The sequence below is a fragment of the Polypterus senegalus genome, chromosome 3, assembly GCF_016835505.1.
Source record: "Polypterus senegalus isolate Bchr_013 chromosome 3, ASM1683550v1, whole genome shotgun sequence".
NCBI classification, from domain to species: domain Eukaryota; kingdom Metazoa; phylum Chordata; class Cladistia; order Polypteriformes; family Polypteridae; genus Polypterus; species Polypterus senegalus.
In genome coordinates this window covers 233,587,749-233,611,318 of record NC_053156.1, presented here as the reverse complement: position 1 = coordinate 233,611,318, position 23,570 = coordinate 233,587,749, and the positions used below count along the sequence as shown (strand labels likewise).

Sequence of the window (23,570 nt, the reverse complement as noted above, 5' to 3'; positions counted from 1 at the left end):
TGTGTTATTTCAAAATAATTGTTTTTTTTCACTAAAGAATTGTGTTATTTCACAATAATTATTGTATTATTTCACAAAATTACTGCATCACTTCAGAAAGGCATCATCATGTGAGGCAGAAATACAAGCTCTGCTTGATGTTAAAACATTTGTACTAAATTTACTAAACTTTAACATGTTTAACACTAAACGTATGGCTGTCATATCTGTTCAATTTTTGTCACTAGATTACACGCTATGTACAGGCTTAACTTCTCCCTCACTAGTAGTCTCTAGAAGACCAGAGCGTATAAACACATACAACGATACTGACAACAGCAGGTGATACTTTTGTGAAATAAAATGATAATTAATTTGAAGTAACATAATAATCTTTTTATGGTGGGAATAAGTTTCAGGACAAAACATTTAACAGTCAAATTAAGTTAAATAGGAAACAGTATATTTAGAAATAAAGTACCCAAATTTCAAAAAATTCTAAGTTCAAAAATTCCAAGCCAAAAATTATTTAAAGATTCCCATAATGCAAAACAAACAACAAACGAACATTAAAGCTATATAAATACATCAAATATAAATAACAAAAAAATCAATTAAACTAAGTCAAAAGTCAACAAATTCAAAACTCAAAATATAGAAAACCAGAGCAAAACCAAGAAACAGAAAAAGTGGCCACTTAAATGACTTACAAGCAAGAAAAACAACAAAGGGAGCCAAAGAGCAATGCCATTTTTGGCAACAAATGGCACCAAAAGGTAGCTGTGCCAGCAGGCGTCTTAAACTGAGATTTTGGCTACCAGATCTATGCCCCGTTGTACTGATTTGTTTTGCACAAGCCGAAACTCTTTATGGCACTTGAAACATGCAATGTTTTAATTTGACAAGATAATGAAGACGTTATTTCTTTGGTAAATTCAGTTCTAAACCAGCTCTTTGATTAAAAACCTGTACGTCACACAGGACAACAATATTTGCCAAGCTAATATGCACTTGATTATGCAGTTCACAGGCACAGTGCATTTTACTTTGTGCTGTGTTTGTTAAACTAATGTTCAGTCGTTCTTGCCAAACATGTTATTTCAAGGAATTGTAAAATGTAAAAGTTCTCATCTTTTAAAGTAAAATTCAAAATATTTATTTGCTAATAAAGAAAAACGCAACCTCAACATGAGACTAAAATAAGATAAAATATGCAATGCCATAATTAATACAAATCCACAGTACAGATCCAGTGGCATTTGAAAGCAATGCACTATACATCGGTTGGAAATGAATCTGCATGCACTGTATAAACCAGGCAGGGTGCACAGATTATGTAATAAACAGCCTCTCAGACAATTCCTGGTTTGCATACTTGACATCCCTAGACAAGAAATATTAATGAAATGGACTGGGACAAAATTACAAATATTAACTAAAATGAAAATAAAGAGCAAACAAGAGGGCAAGAAAAAATGACAAAAAAAAAACAAACAATGACCAAACCGGCATGTACTCCTAACAAACTGAAAACAGAACCTTGGGGACCCTAAAAATCTCTGCTCAAATTAAAATTGAAAATGACAACTGAATATAAAAAATAGGACAAGCTATTGTGTGGTGAATGGCCTTTTCCAATTCAAAATTTTATCATGCTTTTTTTTTCTTACAATATTTGGTTGTCCATAAGTGCCTGATTCAGTTTACTGTGTTTTGGGGTTATTGCAGACAATGTAAAAGTGTGTACAGCCTTAATAAAAATCATTAGCCTTCCAGCTAGTAACTGCTCTGTATTTATTCTGATACAGCAAATTGTGTTACAGAACCTTATAGACACACATACATACAGACACCGCACATTAGAATTACTGAAGTGCATAATGCAGAGAAGAAGCCATTAGAGGGAACAATATCTTAATGGATGTTTTATTTCTTTGATCCATATTCTAAATAATACTTACTCCAAAATGAGTGTCGCAAAAGGCAAGAACACAAGGCACAAACTAGTCCTAGACAGGACGCAGGTCCATTATAGAGCACAATCATTAACAGTGGGCCAATTTAGTGTCACAAATGAATGTAAATACTCCATGTTTGGAATATTTAGAAAAAAACAATTCAAACTCAGACAAACATGCAATCTGCACATTCATAGTGACCAAGTTGGGATTTGGACACAGGACTCAGAAGAAGCAGCACTAACTACGCCTAATCCTTAAACAAGTCCTAACTCAACGGCATTCCCTTCTTTTCTTATTGCCGTTGTACAGACTGTCTTAAATGACCATACCCAACCAATCAGCCAATCACCCATTTTCTAAACATGCTTATTCTAACACAGATTTTAAAAAGCAGTCTTTCCTGGCAGCATTGGGTGTAAGGCAAGAGACAACTCTGTATACAATTGCAGTCTATTCCAATTTATCTACAAGGAAACACATCCACACTAATTAATACCTGAGCCACTGTTCAACCAAACCTACCTATCAGTGACATGTGGACCAGCATGCTTGGTGAATATTTATACTGAGTCATGGAGAACAAGCAAACCCCACAAAGAATGTGACTGAACTCATACTGAACCTTAGTCTCCTGGAACACTGGGAATTAATTTCTGTGCCCCCTCGCTATCTAACTAATATCTAACAGTCACAATGATAATTGTACTTACTGTATATCATTTTTTTAAAAATGCAAATTACAAATGATTACTTGAGAACTTCACACTTGATTAAAATGCATGCCTGTTTCACTTCTCCTTCAAATCACACTTCCTTTTCTCTTTAAGTCCCACTACTTTCAGAGAGGCTCACTTGAATATCTGCCTCCTGCAGTCGACACTAATCAAGGGATACCGTTGCTGATCTGAATTCAAGCATTTAAAAACCAAGGAATATTCTAATCTAGATGGGTTTGGTAAGACTTCTCTAACTGCTTATTTTCCTTTTGTTTTAATGTGGTGATGCACTGGCAGAGGCATATGGTCCTGTCGGCACGTAGATGCTCAACTGGCTTTCCTCTTACACGTGAATGGGTAACACAGCTCGAGAAAAGCCAGAGCAGCTGCATATTTTCAATAGAATTTTTTTCTGTTCTGTAAGTGTTCTCCTCCACATTAATGTAGTTTAGGTCTATGGTACATTTCGACTTTGTCTAAGATGTCTTGCAAATATGAACTAACTTGAGTTTTAGTTCACAGAACTGTAACTTATCACCAACACTAACCAGTTATAAATCCTATCCTGGTGAAACTGGGCTTGGAAAGGTGAATACGTTTGGAGAGCTGACTCAGTTATAATGAAGAGTGTGTCTGCCTCAGTCGTGCTTCACTCATCAACAAGTGCACCTGTGCCTGACTAAGGCAGCTGTTTGTTTTAAAAAGTCTATTTTGGAAATATTTATTACAAAAAGGGGAAAGAGCCATTTGCGTTAGCGGCAAATGTCTTCAATTTTACACAGTACAGATGTGTTTGGAAACATAAGGGTAAGTGCACATACTGAAAAGCATACAGTCTACACGTGCCAGATGCTCAGGTACAGTAGTTGCTGCTGCTGATTCACAGGTCCAACATCTTATCTTCTTTAGGACTTGTATGTGTTTTCTTCAAGTACTCTCATTATTGTCCTACCACATCGCAAAGTTGTGCATATTAGGATAATCGATGGCCGACAATTGGGATAGAATCACAGTGTGTCATATGATAGGCTGGCATCCCATGCAGATGTAGACTGCAGCCCTAATGACTCTGAATTGTACTAAGGGGTTCCGAAAATGGATCAATGGATGGACAGCATCAAATTAGCAAAGTTTTATAGTTGCTGTGGTGCTTTGGTCTCAGACGTAACCTTCAGCCTCCACTTTGTGGGCCAGGGTAGTATTACATTTGCATGTTATTACAATATTACATTCAAATAATAATGCAGCTTCATTGTGGCCCTTGACACTGGATGACACTGGGTGCCAGCCATTAGCCCATCACTAAAGACAAAAAATTGGGAGTGTGCTCCCCTAGACTTTCTTGTATACTGAGATAGAGGAAATGGTCATCAGAACCTCTTCCAGTTGCGCAATGTTTCTCAAATATCATATTTCTTTGTTTCTCATCACAACTAATTGATAATATCAATACACAATCATTTATCTCTATTTATAACCAAACTTTATATTAAAATAATATTTTTGCATTTATGCATTACCTAGATTACGTGCAAAGTAAAAAGAGTTATAGTCACTAAAAACATAGAAAAAGTGTTAGTATGATATAATATTTGTTGCAATAATGTGGGGGCCAGAGTCTTTCCCAGCAGCATCAAGTGCACAATAGGAGCCAACTCTTGACATGAAAATAGTACAGGGTCCTTAATAATAAAAAAGATGACATATGTACATTTACATATTGAAACAGTCCAAAATGGCTGTTATGGTTCATTTGCCACACTTCACCCTGAAAACCACAACGATTTTAGGTCTCTGGGTTGCAGAAGCCATGGCTGTGAGCCTTGTTGCACATGTGTCCAGTTTGCAGTGCGACTCACAGAGTCATATTCAGGATTTCATACCATATGTGAAATGCTGAGGATAACACTATTCTTGTTACGGATGATGTCAGAAGAGACAATCCCTTTTGACAATGCCTGCAGGAAAGTTAAATAGCATAACAACATGTGAGTTTTGATGTAGTAGTGGTGGTTCCATGTCATTAGACAATAATGATACTAACATGTTGGACCATATTTTGTTTAAATGATTAAGTAGCATGTGTAACCAGTCCACAGTAATGAGCCAGAGGTCACTCTTAATTGCAGGATGTGAAGGACAAAACTGGTCTTGTTAACATTTATAATCAAGAGCTAAGTCACCCTTCATGAAGGATAGTGTATTTAAGTGCAAAAACAGAGTAGCAGTGTTGATTGCAAAAACCTTATACTGTTATGTGCTGATACCAACTATTTGGACAAGGACGCTAGTTCTTATTTAGTTAGTATGGTCAACTTTGGTGTGTGAACCACAGTATAACTGAAAATCCAAGGGACACACTTCTTAAGACATGAACTGTGGCGAAAGCATGAGGATCAAAACATTCTCTGGTGCAGTGGTGTCACAAATGGGATGCTCTTAACCATGTGTGATAAATTCAAGAACAGTATGTGTTAGTAAATGAACAGACATTAAGGAGTTACCTCAGAGTTGTGCTCTTCTTTTCGGCAATACCATCAGTCGCTGAAATTTTAGGATTACAGTTCTGTATATCAAAACAGATGTTATCTAAGGAGAGCTGTGTGCACATTCATGGAACCTAAAGATATCTGTGTTATTTTTGTCTTCTCTCTTAAAGAAAAATTCTCACCCGTTACTTATTCCTGGAGACATCATAGAGTTTCCCCGCACTAAAAATCTGTCCCATTTTGGAATTTACTATGGAGAACGAGATGGTGTTCCTTATGTAGCACACTTGACGGCAAGAGGTATGTTTTTCTTAATACAGGGATCAGTTTTCGTCATGGATTCATTTTGTGATGGGTAATACAATATGTTCTGTTGGTATTTTGGTTAGGTTAAGTTATAAGCAATGAAAAATTTACATAAATGTACTTGAACCTTCATTAACAGTCTCTCTTAATGAATAAACATTACAACCAATATACCCCAGTATACAGAAGGACATTCATGCAAAGAGAAACACTAAGATATTTAAAGATTGATTTCTTTTCTCCATAACCCCGGGCCAAGACAGGTTGAAAATTAGGCATCAAGATTTACCAAAAACCAGAGGACATTACTCCAGACGGGCCTATGGAGAAGGTCACACAGTTGGAAAGTACAGAAAGACTTAGGATAACATTCAGCTTTAATGTTTTGTTGCTCCACTGTAATTTTATCGATTTATTTTTTATATTTATTGCACTGTAATTTTAGCTTGTAGAAATTACTGTATTTAAGACTAACAAGTCGATGTTCTCCAAACAGTGTAATCCCTTCTTGTAAGAAACGGCTGCTGATAAACACCACTTTCTCTGAAAATAACTGGTGAATAAGAACATGATAACTAGTATATTAACACATTGTGATGCTGACACATCACCTTTCATTGATCTTTTTAGGCAATTCCCAATTCCCCTCCATTATTTGATCACATTTTTACTCACTTAAAAAAGGTTTTGCACAATAATGAAAGTCTAAAATAAAGCTGACAACAATCCCAATGATACTCACCCATGCCCAAGCCATGTATAGAAAAGGGACAATGGAGTAGAAATGGGTATGTCCAGGTAGACATGGTGGCCTTTTTCAGGCCTAGGGATAAAAGCTTTGTAATGATTAGAAGTATCCCAAAGGAGATCAGAGAAAGAGACAAAATTGTAACTTTCATTGTCCACTTGACCCTAAACCACTTAGACCAAAGACCACGGTTGTGGGGATGTTTTGGACCACACTGTGCCTCGTGCTTCCTCTTATGTCTATAAGCCATTGAGTGAGACATTGTTGCTCTGGTACCACTTGTGTCAGAAGGTAAATATCTGCTCTGTAAGGCATTTCTTTATTTCTGGTGACCAGACTTTCAAAGTTGGTGTCATCACCAACTGTAATGTTTTATTTGGGTCTGTGTTCAGCCACTTTGTCACAGGTAAACACATAATATAGCAGGGGGATCAGCACACTATTCTGTAGGGTGTCTACAGTAGGTTGAGTATCAGTATATGTTTAATTTGACATTTTCAAAATTTAAGTGAGTAAATAAGATTGCGAGTTAAAAAGTTTCATAGAAGAAAGATGCAGTGAAAACGTCTTGTTCAGGCAAAATAGTTGGTGGTATCAAAGTGCATCCTAAGCACCTAATAATGGCAAAAAAACTGTCATTTTGATGGTGACATTTTTAGAGGGGTTCCTTTTGTAACCGTATTTCTTAAACCTGACCTCATCTGTTCTGTATAGAAAGGATTGTCTAGAGTCATATCTGTGCTGAAGTCAGCCCTTGAAATAATGTACTGCTGGGAGAATTTCTGATTACATTGGCCAGTTACAGCACAGCAGATGACAAAGAGTGTTATACAGCAAACATTGCAATATAGAACTGATACCAAAAGGATCACACAAATAAAAAAGAAGTCACAGAGCCATCCTCTTATATGTTCTATAAAGCAAGGCAAGTAATATACAGTATATGACTTTTCAATAAATTGCACTCTTCACTTTTGCTGACAAGGAAACTCAATTTTTTAACTTCTAGACCTTTAAGTTTTGCACTTATGGTTTCAGTACATTATCAAAGTTTTGATAAACTAGTGTGTGGAAAAGGGTAAGGTAGCACAGCACGACCAGACAGGGCCTGAGTGACTTTCAGCCTGACCAGCAGCTGTTGTTGAAATGCCCGAAGCCTTCTCTCTGTAATGATGATGCCAACTGGATGCATCTTTACTACCACAACAGTTTTACAATTTTTTGCATCTATTTAATTGAAATCATTAAAAAGAATTTGAATACATTGAACATAAGACACATTTAACTTTGCTTTTACTTTCTCTATACAGAATTTCTGATTTTGAATTTTCAATAGAATTACATCCTAGACACAATTTGACCAATTTCATGAAATGTCATTCAATCCACATCTATGTGCGTGTTTGAAAATGAAAAAATGAAAAGGTGCAGGTCCAGTTTGACGCATTTTTTGAAGATCCCTACTGTTTCATTGACATTTATTAACACATGTACATTGTACAGTAAAATATTACTTGCTTAACTGAAAAAACATGCACTACAAGAGCACTCTCCCTAGAGCCATGATAAGCAAGCTTTATTAATTAAACATGGATTAAAACCTATACATTATTCCTTTCCAAAAGCAGCCTGAAAACCTAAAATATTGGGCTGATTTCATTTACAATAAGGTTTACTGTGTATGGCACTGTTGCTTTTTTCTTCTTAAAAATATTTAAACTTAAAATGATTGGGAATAAAATGTCTATATTACTTGTTTGAAATGTTTTTGAATCATTCAACTATTTTCGATCAGTGAAAAAAAAAAAATCAAATCGCATTTAATGTAACTGACATGTTCACTTTGTGATACTCCAATACTTGGCAACACTTAGTCTTAACAGACGATTCTCATATGAAGTGAGCAGTGATGTTGGTTTTGTTGTTTGTATGTTGTGAACATAGATGTGCTGTTCACAACAGGTGTAGCAGAATGAAGAAACTTGTGTGACCCACTGGTTTTTGGTATGCATTTAGAGCTAACAATATGTGCACATTTTCATTAGGTGAACATTCCTTGTTCTACGTCATTTTCTTGAAGCAGCAGACAAAAGTTTCAAGTTGCATCACCTGTGGTGGTTATGGCACACAGCACAATGATTATTTATAACCCATGCATTAGTGACTCACTGTAAAGATCTCTTCTTCTATTCATTTGTTTTCTTTAATGTTAAATAAAAGCATCCCTTGAATTCAACTTGACTTCAACTAGCCTGGGATGTTGGAGATGTCTGAACAATAAACACATTTAAGACTACTGTAAACCTCTAAGAACAGTAGCCCCACAGAGACTGGTTACAAGCACACATTTTTAAATATCACACAGATTGAAAAGTCACTCAAAGCAATTTTGATTTGTATTTGATTTATCAGATAAAACTAACACCACAATCATCCAACTAATAAGTACCTGAACTTGAGTTTTCCATTATAGTAGCAGGCAGTCAAAACTTATCTTGGAGGCTTGAGGCACAAGGGACAGCAATCTTTGTCAGATCTTATCCAACCCACTTATACAATTCAGGCAGCCAGTACATAAATATCCCAGAAGAAGACACAAAGAAGTGGTGCCAGTCCATGGAAAGGCATCCCCATGCACAAGCACACCTTCATCACAGGAACATTTAGAGTGGCTGCATAACCAATCACACAAGTGTTTGGGATATAGGAGAAAAGACATAAATACTTATTGGAGAAAGAGAACACAGAAGGGTTGTTATTAGGTCTTTAATAGCTTTTTTTAACTAAAGCACTAATTACAAAAAAAATGTATGTAGTACTAGGGTGTTGTACCGTGTTAGCCATTATGTATGTAGAGAAAAACCAAGCAAAATGACACCTTTTATTGGCTAACTAAAAAGATTACAATATGCAAGCTTTCAAGGCAAATCAGGCCCCTTCTTCAGGCAGGATGTAATCAAATGTAAAAATGTCAGATTTCCATCATGTATCCTGTTTATACTACAGTTCTAACCTACAGATGTCTACTATGGTGTCATACTCCTACATTGTCCAATACCAAAGACAAACTGGCAAAAGTATTGAGTGGCATTCAGGAAGCTGTGAGAGAATCGAGAAAGTAAATTTACCATTGTATATACAGTAGTCACTATAAATATAAGTAGATATTCACATATGCAAACTTAAATAGCATTCAAGATAAAAACTGAATTCAGGTTCCTGGAGAATTAACTACAGCACCACCTAAAAGAAAATCCAAAAAATTTACATTCTTTTAAATGACAAATATATTTATCGGTAATGTTTCTATAGAGTTTGATAAAACGTTATGCAAATTATCTAAACTATTATCATTTGCTATAGAATCTCTGCTCGAATGGTTCCTGTTCTGGATGCTTAACTTGATGCATGCAATCAGTTTTCTTAGCACCAGAAATTCATTTTAGCAAGGAAAGTAAGAAAGAGAAATGTCACGTAAGGTCAAACAATGAATAATTATTACACTTGTGGAAAAGATATTCTTCATTTTGACCTTTCAAATTCAACAAACAGGAGGTGGTGACAATGTAGCATGCTTCACATTTACTTTTTTTAGTCCAAATAATGTGGAGGTGGCATAATGAGTAGTATTTTCACCTCACTGAGCTTGTATCCTGGTTCAGTTTCTAGCTGGTATACCCTCTTTGTAGCTGTTAATTGCTCTATATTGCTCACATTGGCTTTTTCTGGAAATTCCAGTTTCTTTGTACTGTTAAAAGACATGGAGTTATGTTAACTTTTAACTCCCAATTGGTCTGTTTAAAAGATGGAAACCAAGAAGCACTTTATCACATGATGAATTTTGTAAGTCAGGCACATATTATGTCTTGTTGTTGGCTTCATTAGAATGCTTAGATAAGATATTGGGACAATATTGCTATTAGATAGCCCATGTTTAATGAGTTGAATGATGCCCTTTTCTGCGGTGGGTTGGCACCCTGCCCAGGATTGGTTCCTGCCTTGTGCCCTGTGTTGGCTGGGATTGGCTCCAGCAGACCCCGTGACCCTGTGGTTAGGATTCAGCGGGTTAGAAAATGGATGGATGGATGATGCCCTTTTATGTGTTTGTACGTGCAAACTGCATAATAAAATAGCATCTTTGGTTTGGTTCCTTTTTGCAACAAGTAGTGACTCCTCCTCACTATGATCCTTTTACTGAGAGAAGGAAAATCAGAAAAAAGATAGATAGATAGATAGACAGACAGATAGATGTGCAGCATAACAATTCTTACTAAATATAATTCTTTGCATTTATATAGCGCTTTTCTCACTACTCAAAGCGCTCAGCAATTGCAGGTTAAGGGCCTTGCTCAAGGGCCCAACAGAGTAGAGTTCCTTTTGGCATTTACAGGATTCGAACTGGCAACCTTCCGATTGCCAGTGCAGATCCCTAGCCTCAGAGCCACCACTCCACCTTATATATGATATGTATAACACTTTATCGTTTTATCTTTGGAAATGGTTTACATTACAGAGAACTTTACTTTTTGTTAAATGAAAATGTTAAAGGATTAAATGATTGATCAGATGAGCCATCATTTGGCTCTTCCAGGTTTAATGGCTTTGAAGTACACTATGACAAAAAACAGCTAGAGACTGGATCATAAAGATCCAGAATCCAGAACCCACATCTTAACCAAAAAAATCAATACAATGCTTAAATCAATTTACATTCCAATATTATTATTGTTGTGCTTAAGTCTCCATGGTGTGCACCAATGCCATCTGCTGGAGCCTGAGAAAAATGCACAATACTCAACCATTCAAGAAACAATTAGACTAACTCCCTAACAGCAGAATCCATCAACCCATTGTTAGATGTGCTTAGTTCAATTCACTGTTGTACAGAGTCACAGCATATCACAACAGCATCAGGTAAAAGTGCACAGCCATACCATCACAGAGCATATAACATAATATGCCAGTTTTCAGAATGTAAAAGGAAAAATAATCATACATTAACTGGAATAAAATGCAAACTCCACACATACAGTGAAGCTGGGATTCAAGCCTAGCCATTTAAAGGTGTGAGGCAGTTGTTAACCACTGCATCCAGGGTGCTTTCTTGGAGTATGTTTAGCCACAGGTTCATTACTCCTCAGTGTAATAAGACGTGCCTCTGGGGATGTTTTCTGCTTGCTACCTTTAGGTACTTCAATGTATCCTCCTAACATCCTTTCCTTCACTCCAGCCAGAACCCATAGGGAAATTTACTATGTATTTTTAGCATAGCATTTATTGCATGTTTTTATTTGATTATATTATGTTCAACTTTGAGTCAAAATCTGTGCGTTATGTTTTTACTTTTATTTATTTATTTTTGCTTTGCTGCAGTATGCATTTGATTTTCCCCTTGAGGTTTAGTAAAGTATATCTAATCTAATCTAAACCATATTTATATGCCGAATCTTATTTAAATCTGATGAGCTTTAAAAGATATCAACATCTGAATGATTTACTCTTAAGATATACATGTTTTAAATCATTAAATAAGCATTTCTTCAAAAAAATTCTTTTTGTTTATTTGTTTTGTCCTATGATATATGATTTTCTGCAAGTATTCTTTTGCTAAGAGGGTAAGAATACAGAATCCACGTCTCTATCCATCATCCTTTCAATTATGTTCTAATAACTAGCATATTTCTTAATTTTCTTGGGATTGATTATGGTGAACTGCTGGAATAGACATTAACATTTTTTGGTCCTATTTCAGAATCAAAATCAGAAAAACTTTATTAATCCCAAAGAAAATTATTTATGTTAACTTAACAACAGACAAGGGACATGTTACACTAAGAGCAAGCATAAAGTAATCATGTAAATATAAATAAAGTATAATAAATGTATCAAACTAATTAATACTAATATATATAGTTTTGTCTTTTCCATTTCCCTAAGCTTTTTTGGATTTTACAAAACCATTTAGAAGCAGCAACAGACACAGGCATACAAAAAAACCCACATCTTAACCAAAAAATCAATACAATGCTTAAATCAATTTACATTTCAATATTTTCCTTGCAGAGTCTGATGCCAAAATCCTGCTGTTTGGAAGAGCACTGAAGGCTGAGGTTAAAATAGACCCCCTTTATGTAGTGGGGGCAAAATACAAAATAAATAACTACCTGGATGGAAAACACAAGCCACGAGATTACTATGAAGTCATTAAACCAGAGATTGATGAGGCAGTAGGAAAGCCGGTCACCTATGATATCCTCTTCCACAACTGTGAGCACCAGGCAACACTTCTCCGCTATGGAATAAAAAAATCAATACAGGTAGATAATTCTGTGTTTTTATGTCTGATATTTTTTATCCTTATCAGAAAATGTACCAACTTATTTAAACTACATGGATACACAACTGGCTTGAAACTATAATTCATAATTTGTACAAGTGCATTAAATAATCCTGGGATGATGCGTACTTACCATGAAATAAAAGCATTTGCTATGGAGAATCAGCCTGCTGTTATAGTGAACTATCCATCCATCCATTTTCTAACCCGCTGAATCTGAATACAGGGTCACGGGGGTCTGCCGGAGCCAATCCCAGCCAACACAGGGCACAAGGCAGGAACCAATCCTGGGCAGGGTGCCAACCCACTGCAGGACACACACAAACACACCCACACACCAAGCACACACTAGGGCCAATTTAGAATCGCCAATCCACCTAACCTGCATGTCTTTGGATTGTGGGAGGAAACCCACGCAGACACGGGGAGAACATGCAAACTCCACGCAGGGAGGACCGGGAAGCGAACCCGGGTCTCCTAACTGCGAGGCAGCAGCGCCACCGTGCCGCCCTATAGTGAACTATGAAAGATTTATTTAATAATATAAAATTCTCAGAATGTGGACTAATGTATATATTTTTCAAATAAACTCATAATATAATATTGTTGTACTTCAATTTATGTAATAATTTGCATTCAGTCTTTTATTCATTTCCCCAGCTTGTTTTCTGCAATACAGTGTTGTAGGTGGGCTGAATCCCACCTCTGTTCTACTTGCTTCAAGCCAGGAAGCAATTCCAGAAGTGGTATCAGTCCAATGCAGGGTGCATTCACACTCACATCAACACACAGTTTGCAAAACACTTAAATTAAATGTTAACACATACAGTACAGGCCAAAAGTTTGGACACACTTCCTCATTCAATGTGTTTTCTTTATTTTCATGACCATGTACAGCACTCCATCACTCTCCATCTTGGTCAAATAGCCCTTACACAGCCTGGAGGTGTGTTTGGGGTCATTGTCCTGTTGAAAAATAAATGATCGTCCAACTAACCTGACTTCTGCACAACACAACCGCTGGTCCCAACCCCATTGATAAAGCAAGAAATTCCACTAAATAACCCTGATAAGGCACACCTGTGAAGTGAAAACCATTTCAGGTGACTATCTGTTGAAGCTCATCGAGAGAATGCCAAGAGTGTGCAAAGCAGTAATCAGAGCAAAGGGTGGCTATTTTAAAGAAACTAGAATATAAAACATGTTTTCAGTTATTTCACCTTTTTTTGTTAAGTACATAACTCCAATGAGGTGAGAAACGAGCCAACAGATGACTGGCTGAACTGGAACATCAAACTCCAGCCAATATCACTCTAACCAGTTTCTTAATGAGAAGCCAATTCTTGCTGTTAATTAAAGCCATTGTTGAATATCATGCAGACTGTTCATTTGCTGTTTTTACTAAGACCCCTGTCAAGATGTTTTGGTGACCTGAACAGACCAACATGACCGAGACCTTCACCTTTCTTTATTTTCAGGACAGCTGGTCATGTGGTGGCTTGTTTTGTGTTACATTATTGTTTGACTGCTCATTAAGGAAAAAGAAACAGCTAAGGGGTCTGAGTCATGTCAATTAAAACTAAGGCAAAACAAATTAATCAGAGGCAAAAACGGTCCACTAATTAAGAAGATGGTTAGAATGAAGACCTGCAGCCACTACAGCCCACCAGGACCGGAGTTGGACACTCCTACACTAGATTCTGAAATAGATTAGGTTTGAAAGTTTTACTTTTTATCAGCCCAAGATTATAATGGATTCTTTAGCTATATTCTTTCATGTTCAAACACTATCTAGTGGTAATATGATAATAATTAAAATAACTTTCTGTGACTGGCCAGTGACTGTACAGTGACTGTACTGAAAAAAACAGCATTTAAAGTAGAATGTTTTCACCAATTAAAGCAAGATGGAGGTTCCAGGAACCTAGTTTCTAATCCCAAATGGGTTGCCATGTGTGTAGCTTGCATATTCTTCTGATCTGCTCATGAGGTTCCCCCAAGTACTCCTATTTCCATCGACATGCCAACAATGTGTATGTTTAATTGGAAAAGCTTGAGTAAGTGTAGATTGTGAATGGCCCCTGTCTTGAGGCTGATGTTATAACAAAACTTGGAAAAAAAAGGTTCTAAAATCTAAAAGCTGGGGTTTCAAAATGAAACTTGAGGCCAAAACTGCACATCAAACAATGCCTAACCCTTTCTGCCCTGGTTTTTCTGTTTTTATGGGAAAAATTATTTTGTGAGATATTCTACCTTTGGGGTGTCTAGGAAGCTCAGAAATGACAAAACAAAGAAAATTCATGTGAGATACTGGCTATACAACTTTACATTGCAGTAATTTCCCAAAAGACATTGAAATTAGCTGAAAAAGAACAGTGGGAGTGAAGTCTTATTTGGACTATAGAACAAAAATACTACAAATAGGATATGTTTCACATACAGTCCAATGTGCCATTAAATTGAAGCCACTCTGCAATTTCCTTCTGTTATTTGCTCATTAAGTAAATGGGTCAGACAGTAAACATATTATATTCTATCAGAAATCATACCTTTTCCTGTTTTTTTTTTTGTCTTTCAGATTGAATGCATTTACAAGAAAATATATCCAATTTGGAAAGAATGTTTTGAAAAAAAGAAACTATAGGAAAGAACTAAAACGTTGACAGAAAATTTTAACCCAATTGAACACTTTGTAAATATATTGTATATATTTATTTAAACGTACACACACACACACACACACATTATATTATATTTTATATATATATATATATATATATATATATATATATATATATATATATATATATATATATATAGTATGCATGTATTTTTGCACTTTTGTGCTAGTAGTCTCCAAGTAAGTTCAACTATTCAACTTTTCTTGAGGAAGGTGGGGAAAGAATCCTGAACAGAATAAGAGGTAATAATGATATTTAAAATAAATTCAAGTCAACAAAAAGATTTTTCCTTTTTTTTGTTTGTTTATGTGTGTAACTTCTTAGGAAATTTGTATATCTCTCTGACAATTTGTTTTGCTTCAGATCATAACAAATTACTGTGTTGTCATATATTGTTTATATCATTACAGGTATGTTTGATGTTTGGCTTATTTGCCATTTTGACATTGTAATTGGTGGAGCTGTGGCACAGTGGGCAGCACTGTGGTAGCTCAGCTTAGTGCTGTCTGTGTGAAGGTTTCATGTTCTCCTCACTTGCATGTGGGCTCACTTGATGTACTTTAGTTTCTTGCCATATACCACATTATAGAAATGCAAATTAATTTGCAATGAATCTGTTTTTGTAATTTGGGTGTGACTATTTCCTGTGATCCACAACTGATTCCAGGCTAGTACCTGATTTAATTGGAACTGGCTTTATCTCCCTATGGCCCTTGGATATAAAAAAATTGATAAAAAAAAATTAATGAATGAATGTTAAGTTTATGTATCTTTATGCAGAAGCTACACAATAACAGAAATTATCTGAATGTTCCAGGAATTAAAAATGCTTAACACACTTGAAGATAAGATTAAATTCCACAGAAACTCACAACCTCAAAATGTTTACACTGCTATATATATGCAGACGTCAACTAACCCATGGTTATGCTTGCTAGGTTTGATCAATAAAATTTGCAATTAAAAATGCACTTTCAATCTTTTATATGAATGTTTACAAGACAGTAGCTTTTAATAAACATTTAAAACCTTTGTGTGGAAATTTGACTGAAAAAAATTAGAAGTACAGAAATTCTGACAATTATTATGATGATCAGAGGTACCCTTAAAATTTCAGGGGCTGTACGGCTGTTCACCATACTCCTGATTTCACCCTCTGAAGTAAATTATTTTGGATCACTTGCACACTGCCCCGAATACATCAGTAGAATGCTGAGACCACTGTATTATGATGACTTCACTGTCATACTATACCATACCATTTTCTAAGCCTGCAGCCTTTCCTAGCATGGTAGGGTGCAAAGCAGAGACAAGCACTCATGCACACACCACACAAACACTACGGCCAATCCACCTAACCTACATTTCTTCGGTTTGTGGGAGGGAACTGGAGCACCTGGAGGAAACCCACGCAGACACAGAGAGAACATGCAAACTCCATGCAGGGAAAACCCAGGCTGTGATTTCATTATCATGTTCTTGTTAAAATTTTAAGACTTTCCTGGATATGTAGTTTTGGGCAATACTCTTCCTATTTACAGCTGGATACAATGATGCCATAATGGGACACACCTGATTGGCAATGATGCTCAGATATAGCATTTAACTTCACCCAACTTAGATCAAAAGAGCCACGTAAACACACCCCATACCATTACAACATATGGATCAGCCGAAACTTGTCAACTGCCACCACACCTTGTTACTTTCTGCAGACAAGAATGAATTGCGGTTGGATCACTGGCTGCCATAAACCATCCATGACAGATTAAGACAAGATTAGTGTCCTTTAATGTGCACCAGTTTTATACACGGCTGTAAGCTGATGGACTGTAGCATGTATATTATTCAACGCCCATCAGCCCATATCTTTAGTGATCGGTTTCTGTTTATAGAAGAACTGCCTTTGACTGAATGTTTATGGGTGGTGGCCCGTTTTTGATTTAGCTATAAAACTGCCATGCATGAAAATTCCAACCATGTTTCTGTTCCTGACACACTCATGCCAATGTAAATGTGTGTAATTTGACCAATCCAATGAAGTTCAGATATACTGTATAACTTCTTTAATAAGTACTACTAAGTTTAATAAGCACTATATTTTATAAAGAATAATGAGATTTCAGCTTCTTCAGGTTCTTCCTGAGTTCTTACAATTTCTACTGAATGCTACTTCTTCTACAGTATCTTACATTCTGTAACTGTTGTTTTTTAAGTCAAGATGCTTAGCCTTGCCTCCTAGGTAAACTATGATTTAGTCCACTGTGTCTGCTGTTATGCCCAATTAATATTATTTGTCTTGAACAGTACAAAATGTTTCATTGTAGATGCTTTTGTTCAATAAAATGAGTGGCTTGATTAATGTATGTGACATTTCATTTAGCTGAAGCAGTCTCGATCACTATAGTTAATATAAGCACCAAAAATACATAGACGTAGGGTTCTGCTTCTGTCACAGGACAATATATAAGAATGTTGTAGAAACATACTATTGAACTCATTTTATTATAGCACACTTATATACTAACCTAATGTGCTGTACACATTAATTATAAAATGTTGCCATTAAATCCAAAATAACATTAAATAAAAACACATGAAACACCAAGCAATCTGTACAGAGAAACAGAAATACATGTGTATATCTCAGCAAACCCTGTGTTGTACAAATTACGTAAGAAAATGCATGAAAATAATGCTAACATAAATAGTATAAATATATTAACATGGTAAAATGGTGCAAGTAGAGAGAAACATAACATTTTGATCTATTCACATTTTCTGGGGCTCACAATCATTAAAAATGCAAATTAAATACCTGTCTGACTTTTCCAGAGTATTCTACAATGTACTAATATGTAAAATATTATCTATTATTTTGGGGGCATCTCATAAGGTTTAAGGTTATACAGTATGTTCTGTCTCAACTTCTGATGCACTGTTAGACTCTGACTCTAAACAAGTCCCTTAAAGTACTGCGTCAATTTTAAAAAATGTATTTTATAGGTAAAATGTATATCCTGAAATTGTTACTCACATTTGGTAAAGATGTCCATAAATGATATAATAATAATAATAATAATAATAATAATAATAATCATCATCATCATCATCATCATCATCAAAGAGGACACTTTAATATCAAGTGGATTCAACCCAAGTAAAGTATGAGTATTTTAATGTAAGAATCGTGAATTTTAGCCTTTTTACTTAAAGAATTTCTGTAGCACCTTCATTAAACACTTCTGTTATAATTCCTTCAGATATATACAGAAAACTAATTTTACCAAGACAATGTCTTCAATGAAGTACTCAAGCACTTTAATAGCACAGGCTGGCACAGGACAAGACATTTTTAAAAAAATTAATGTTTTTTAAATGGCTGAGAGTAGTTCCTTGACAGTGACGGTGGGGTGGTTCCACCTCTTGGGGGATCACCCACAAAACACATAAAACATGGCAGAATATACATTGACTTATAGAAACTAAATCAGCACTTTTAACATAAAAAATTCATACATTTAACGTAATTGTGACATTTGGACCTATAACAGCATTTACCATCTGATGAAATGAAAAATGCAAAGCATTTTATTAGTACACAACAAACACCTTGAAATGGGAATGTTGAGAATAATGCCCTTGAATGTTCCACGAGTGACATTGTAGGTACTGCGTACTGTAGTTCCACTCGGTTGAATTCATTTCAGTTAAATTAATTTTCTTCCTTTACAATTAGGTACCAGACCAGCACGCCAGAATTGATCATATATATGATAAAATTGGGTGATGCATAATGCATCACATTTATGGCTGCTCTTATATGTATATTCACAGTATGTGCATAATTCAGTAACAAGAAATGAGCTACAATTAAAACAGATTGTACTGTATACCTAACTAAAGGCTTATACGAGGATAAATCAAAAAGTAAAGGTGATTTAAAAATTACATGGAAACTGGTTACTGCTTTATTTCAAAATTGTTTTAACTTTTTGATTTACAATCATATTAAAACGTGATACATGCTTAGAAATTCTTTCAACATAGTGTAATTGCTAATGGGTGCTTGGGAAACTAAAAACTATATTTTTGCTTTCGTTTCAGTGGGGACAGGGGCAAATTAGGGCCAGTAATGAGGTAAAAAAATTAAATAATGATGTGATTTCAAAGGGGCGTTGTCTACTGGTAGTTGTAATTATGATTTGGTACAAAAGCAGTATCCACGAAAGGCTGGGTCTTCAAGCAGCAAAGATAGACAGAGGATCTCCAGTTTGTCAACAAATGCATGAGAAAATTATTAAAATGTTTAAAAACAATGTTCTTCAAGGAAAGATTAGAAGGGATTTACAAATTACTTCCTCTACACTGCATAATATCATTAAACGATTCAAGGGATCTGGCGGAATTACAGTGCGTAAAAGGCAAGGGCGCAAGCCTAAGATGAACTCCTGTGATCTCCAAACTCTCAGATGGCACGGCATCAGGAACCATCACTCATCAATGGCTGATATAACCACACAGGCTAGGGATTACTTTGGCAAACCTTTGTCAAGCACTAAAATACAGAGTTACATTCACAAATGCCACTTAAAACTTTACTTTGCAAAAAAGAAGCCTTATATTAACATTTCCAGAAGTAGAACCGACTTCTCTAGGCTTGAAGGCATCTGGAATGGTCCATCACACTGTGGAAAACTTTATTGTGGTCAGATGAATCAGTACTCCAGATAATAAGGACCACTCAGGCTGTTATCAACAACAAATGTAAAAGCCAGGGTCTACCATGGTATGGGGTTATGTTAGTGCCCTTGGCAAAGGTAATTTATACTAATATGATGGCAGCATTAATGCAGAATGGTACACTGAGATTTTAGAACAACATATGCTGCCATCAAGATGACATGTTTTCCAGGGATATCCATGCATTTTTCAACACCACAATGCAAAACCAAATTCTGCACAAATTACAAAGGCCTGGCTGTGGAAAAAGAGGGTACGGGTACTGGACTGGCCTGCCTGCAGTCCTGACCTGTCCCCAATATTGAATGTGTGGAGAATTTTGAAATAAAGAAATGTGATGCCGATAACCCCCGTACCGCTGCACAACTTAAGATTTGTTTGCAGGAAAGAATGGGACAAAATAACACCTGAAATGGTTCATTGCTTGATATCATCAGTGCCAAAACGTCTTTAAAGTGTTGTGAGAAGGAATGGCGAGATTACAGAGTGGTGAATGCTTTACTATCCCAACTTTTTTTGGAATGTGTTGCAGGCCTAAAATGCAGGAATGGATGTATTGTGGCCACTATGGGAAGCTCCAGCTCCCCAAACACTCGACACAAACAGGCTCTGGATGAAGGTCTGCCACAGGCAAGAGTTTTTATTCATGGAAAACTCTTCAATAAAGGTTTTCCACAACACAGCCAAAGTTACAAAGCATCTGCAACACTTTTTATTTCTTTCTCCATCACTGCCTCCTCCACTCCTCCCAGCAAGATTCATCTTCATCCTCCCAACTCTGACTCCTGGAGTACTTCAGGTATTCCAAAAGCTTGGTCCGGGAGCACATGAAGGTAAGGCTGGAACCCAAAAAAGTAGAGCTCCCCAGTCCCAGCAGCACCCACCGGAAGCATCCACAGAACCAAAGAGGGCTGAGCCATGAGACTCTAATTACCACGATGCAGTATGGGAATCCAGGGTGCTGCTGCAACCAAGGGGGCTGTCATCTAGCGTTCCAAGGGAGACAATGCTCTGTGCATGTTGTCTTCCTATGTCCTTCCACACTGAGGGTATTCCTCACAATATATTAACAAATGAAATATACTAGACAAAATATTAAATATCTTGGGTTCATACCGTCTGCAATGAAATAAAAGTCAAAGTAAATTTGAGAATCACTGTGGGGTTTTTTTCATACTGTCCCAACTTTTTCTGATTTGGGATTGTATTTTAAAAGCAAACTTAACAACAAATAAACTTTTGTATGAAAATGTGCTATATAAATGTTGTTGTTCTAAACATGTGAATAGAGGGTGAAAATAGACTCAGTAACAACAACTAAGTGCAACAAAACAAACTAGAAAATGTCAGCTGAACCACAAGACTGACAGGCACAACCAATGTCCCACAGATAAAACTATACAGTGGATTCAGAAAGTATTCAGACCCCTTTCTAAACATTTATTGTGCTGTAGATTTAAGTTTAAATGGATACATTTTCAATTTTTGTCCATTAATCTACACTCAATAATCTATCATCACAAAGTGAAAACATGTTTTCAAATGGCAAAAATCAAAAACTGAAATCTCTCATTTATATTCAGACAATTTGCCGTAACACTCCAAATATTGTCAGGTGCGTCCTGTTTGCTTTAATTATCCCTGCAAAATGTCTAGAACTTGACTGGAGTCCACATGTGGCCAACTGAAATGATTGGACATCACTTTGAAAAGCACACACCTGTATATATCTGGTCCAAAATTTCACACTGCATGTCTGGGCATAAAACAAGACATGAAGTCCAAGGAACTCTCTGTAGACATGGCATTGATCAGGACAAGCGTATAAAACCATTTCCAAACATTTGAGTTTTCCCAGGAGCTCAGCAACATTAATAACTATGAAATTATTATATTAAGTTTGGAATTACCAGGACTGTTTGTAAAGTCAGCTGCCCGGCCCAACTGAGTAACTGGGCAAGAAAGTCTTTGGTCAGGGTGGTGCAAAAAAACCCAACATTCAACTGTAACAAAGCTACAGATGTCCTCTGTGGAGATAGGAGAACTTGTCAAACGGATGATCCTCTCAACAGCACTGACCATTAAAGGTGGATTGGTTAGATGGAATCCACTCTTTGGTAAAAGGCATATGATAGTTTAAAGGATTCTGAAAGCATGAGGAAGAAGATTCTCTGGTCTAATGAGACGAATATTGAAGTCACTGGGCAGACCTCCAAGTACTGTGTTTGGCAAAGATTAAGCACTACTCATCACCTATCCACAGTGATGCATGGTGGTGGAAGCATCAGACTGTGTGGGTATGTCTGAGTGGCAGGGACAGTGAGACTGTCAGAATTGGGGATAGGATGAATGTAGCAAATACACAGAGTCTTTGAAGAAAATCTGTTAAAGAGTGTACATGACTTCAGAATGGGGCAATGGTTCACCTTTCAACACAGCAATGACCTGAAGTACTGTATACAGCCAAGACAAGGCTGGAATGGTCTTGGGACAAGTCTTTGACTGTCCTTGAGTGCAGGCCTAGCCAAAGGTTAGACATAAACCCCATAGTACAGGGTTCTCAAAGGTGGTCCTGGGGGCCCACAGTGGCTTTAGGTTTTTGTTCCAACCTGATTGATAATCAGTGACAACAACTGATAACACTCATATTATTTAATTAGCTGGTATTTTTCTCTTCTTTTATTCTACATTTAGAAAAGCACAGAAGCATGATTTTTACATTTATAAGATATATAGAAATATTTCTATTTTTTTCTGTCGAAATGCTTAACTCTTTTTTGTTGATTTCATTATATTTTGCCCTTTCTCTGTGCAGTTTACTCCCTTCCTTGTATCTTAATAATGACAATTAAAAATGAGCAGAACAGACACCCAGGTAAATAACACTGAATAACACTATGTAACAAAATTTTTGTACCTGGCTTCCAAGAGTTATATTTCAACTGCTTATGTCTAAAGCCTATGGAAAAACGACTACATTCAGCACAAACTTTGATTTTATGACCACATCCCAGAAAATTTTGTATTTATAGTGACAAAACAAGGGAATTTTTATCTTTTCGTTCATGTGGTCTGATAAAGAACAACACTTGCATGGTAAATAGACAAAGACAGTCAAAACCACTCAAAAAGGTTCAGAAATGAGTAGGTTTTCTAGATTTGCGACTGTACTGCAAATTGCTTTCTCGAAGAAGCCCCCAAATGTAGTCCCCCATCATGTTTTCGTTATACTGTCCTTGGTAACGACGTTCAAAGTCCAGTATATCCTGATGAAAGCGCTCGCCTTGCTCCTCTGAGTAAGCTCCCATGTTCTCCTTGAATTTGTCAAGATGAGCGTCAAGGATATGGACTTTGAGAGAAATTCTGCATCCCATTTTGGCATAATTCTTTATAAGAGTCCGAACCAACTGCACATAGTTTCCAGCCTTGTGATTACCCAGAAAGCCGTGAACCACTGCAACCAAACTGTTCCAAGCCGTTTTCTCCGTCCTGTTCAGCAGCTTGGCAAATTGGTAGGATCCACCATGCAGAAGTAGCAGTTGCTTGAGTGGTCAGTCGGTTGCCGCCAAATTCGCGGGATAGCAAACTTCATGGCTCTCTTTTCTCCCCT

The 23,570-nt window shown here is 36.4% G+C and overlaps 1 protein-coding gene across 1 annotated transcript; it reads left to right on the top strand.

Moving 5' to 3' along the window:
- Positions 1–2,766: 2,766 nt before the first annotated feature.
- Positions 2,767–15,275, top strand: plaat1l (phospholipase A and acyltransferase 1-like). The gene is made up of 4 exons (XM_039748771.1): positions 2,767–2,895; positions 5,316–5,445; positions 12,263–12,516; positions 15,115–15,275. Exons 1-4 carry the CDS (start codon positions 2,887–2,889, stop codon positions 15,178–15,180), a joined length of 459 nt encoding a protein of 152 aa, XP_039604705.1. The 5' UTR covers positions 2,767–2,886; the 3' UTR covers positions 15,181–15,275.
- Positions 15,276–23,570: the final 8,295 nt, after the last annotated feature.

What these genes read in the sequence shown, in the direction of transcription:
- plaat1l (XM_039748771.1), top strand. An exon ending in AGCACACTTGACGGCAAGAG is followed by an intron (nt 5,446 to 12,262) that starts GTATGTTTTTCT and finishes TTTTCCTTGCAG; the next exon opens with AGTCTGATGCCAAAATCCTG. An exon ending in GAATAAAAAAATCAATACAG is followed by an intron (nt 12,517 to 15,114) that starts GTAGATAATTCT and finishes TTTGTCTTTCAG; the next exon opens with ATTGAATGCATTTACAAGAA.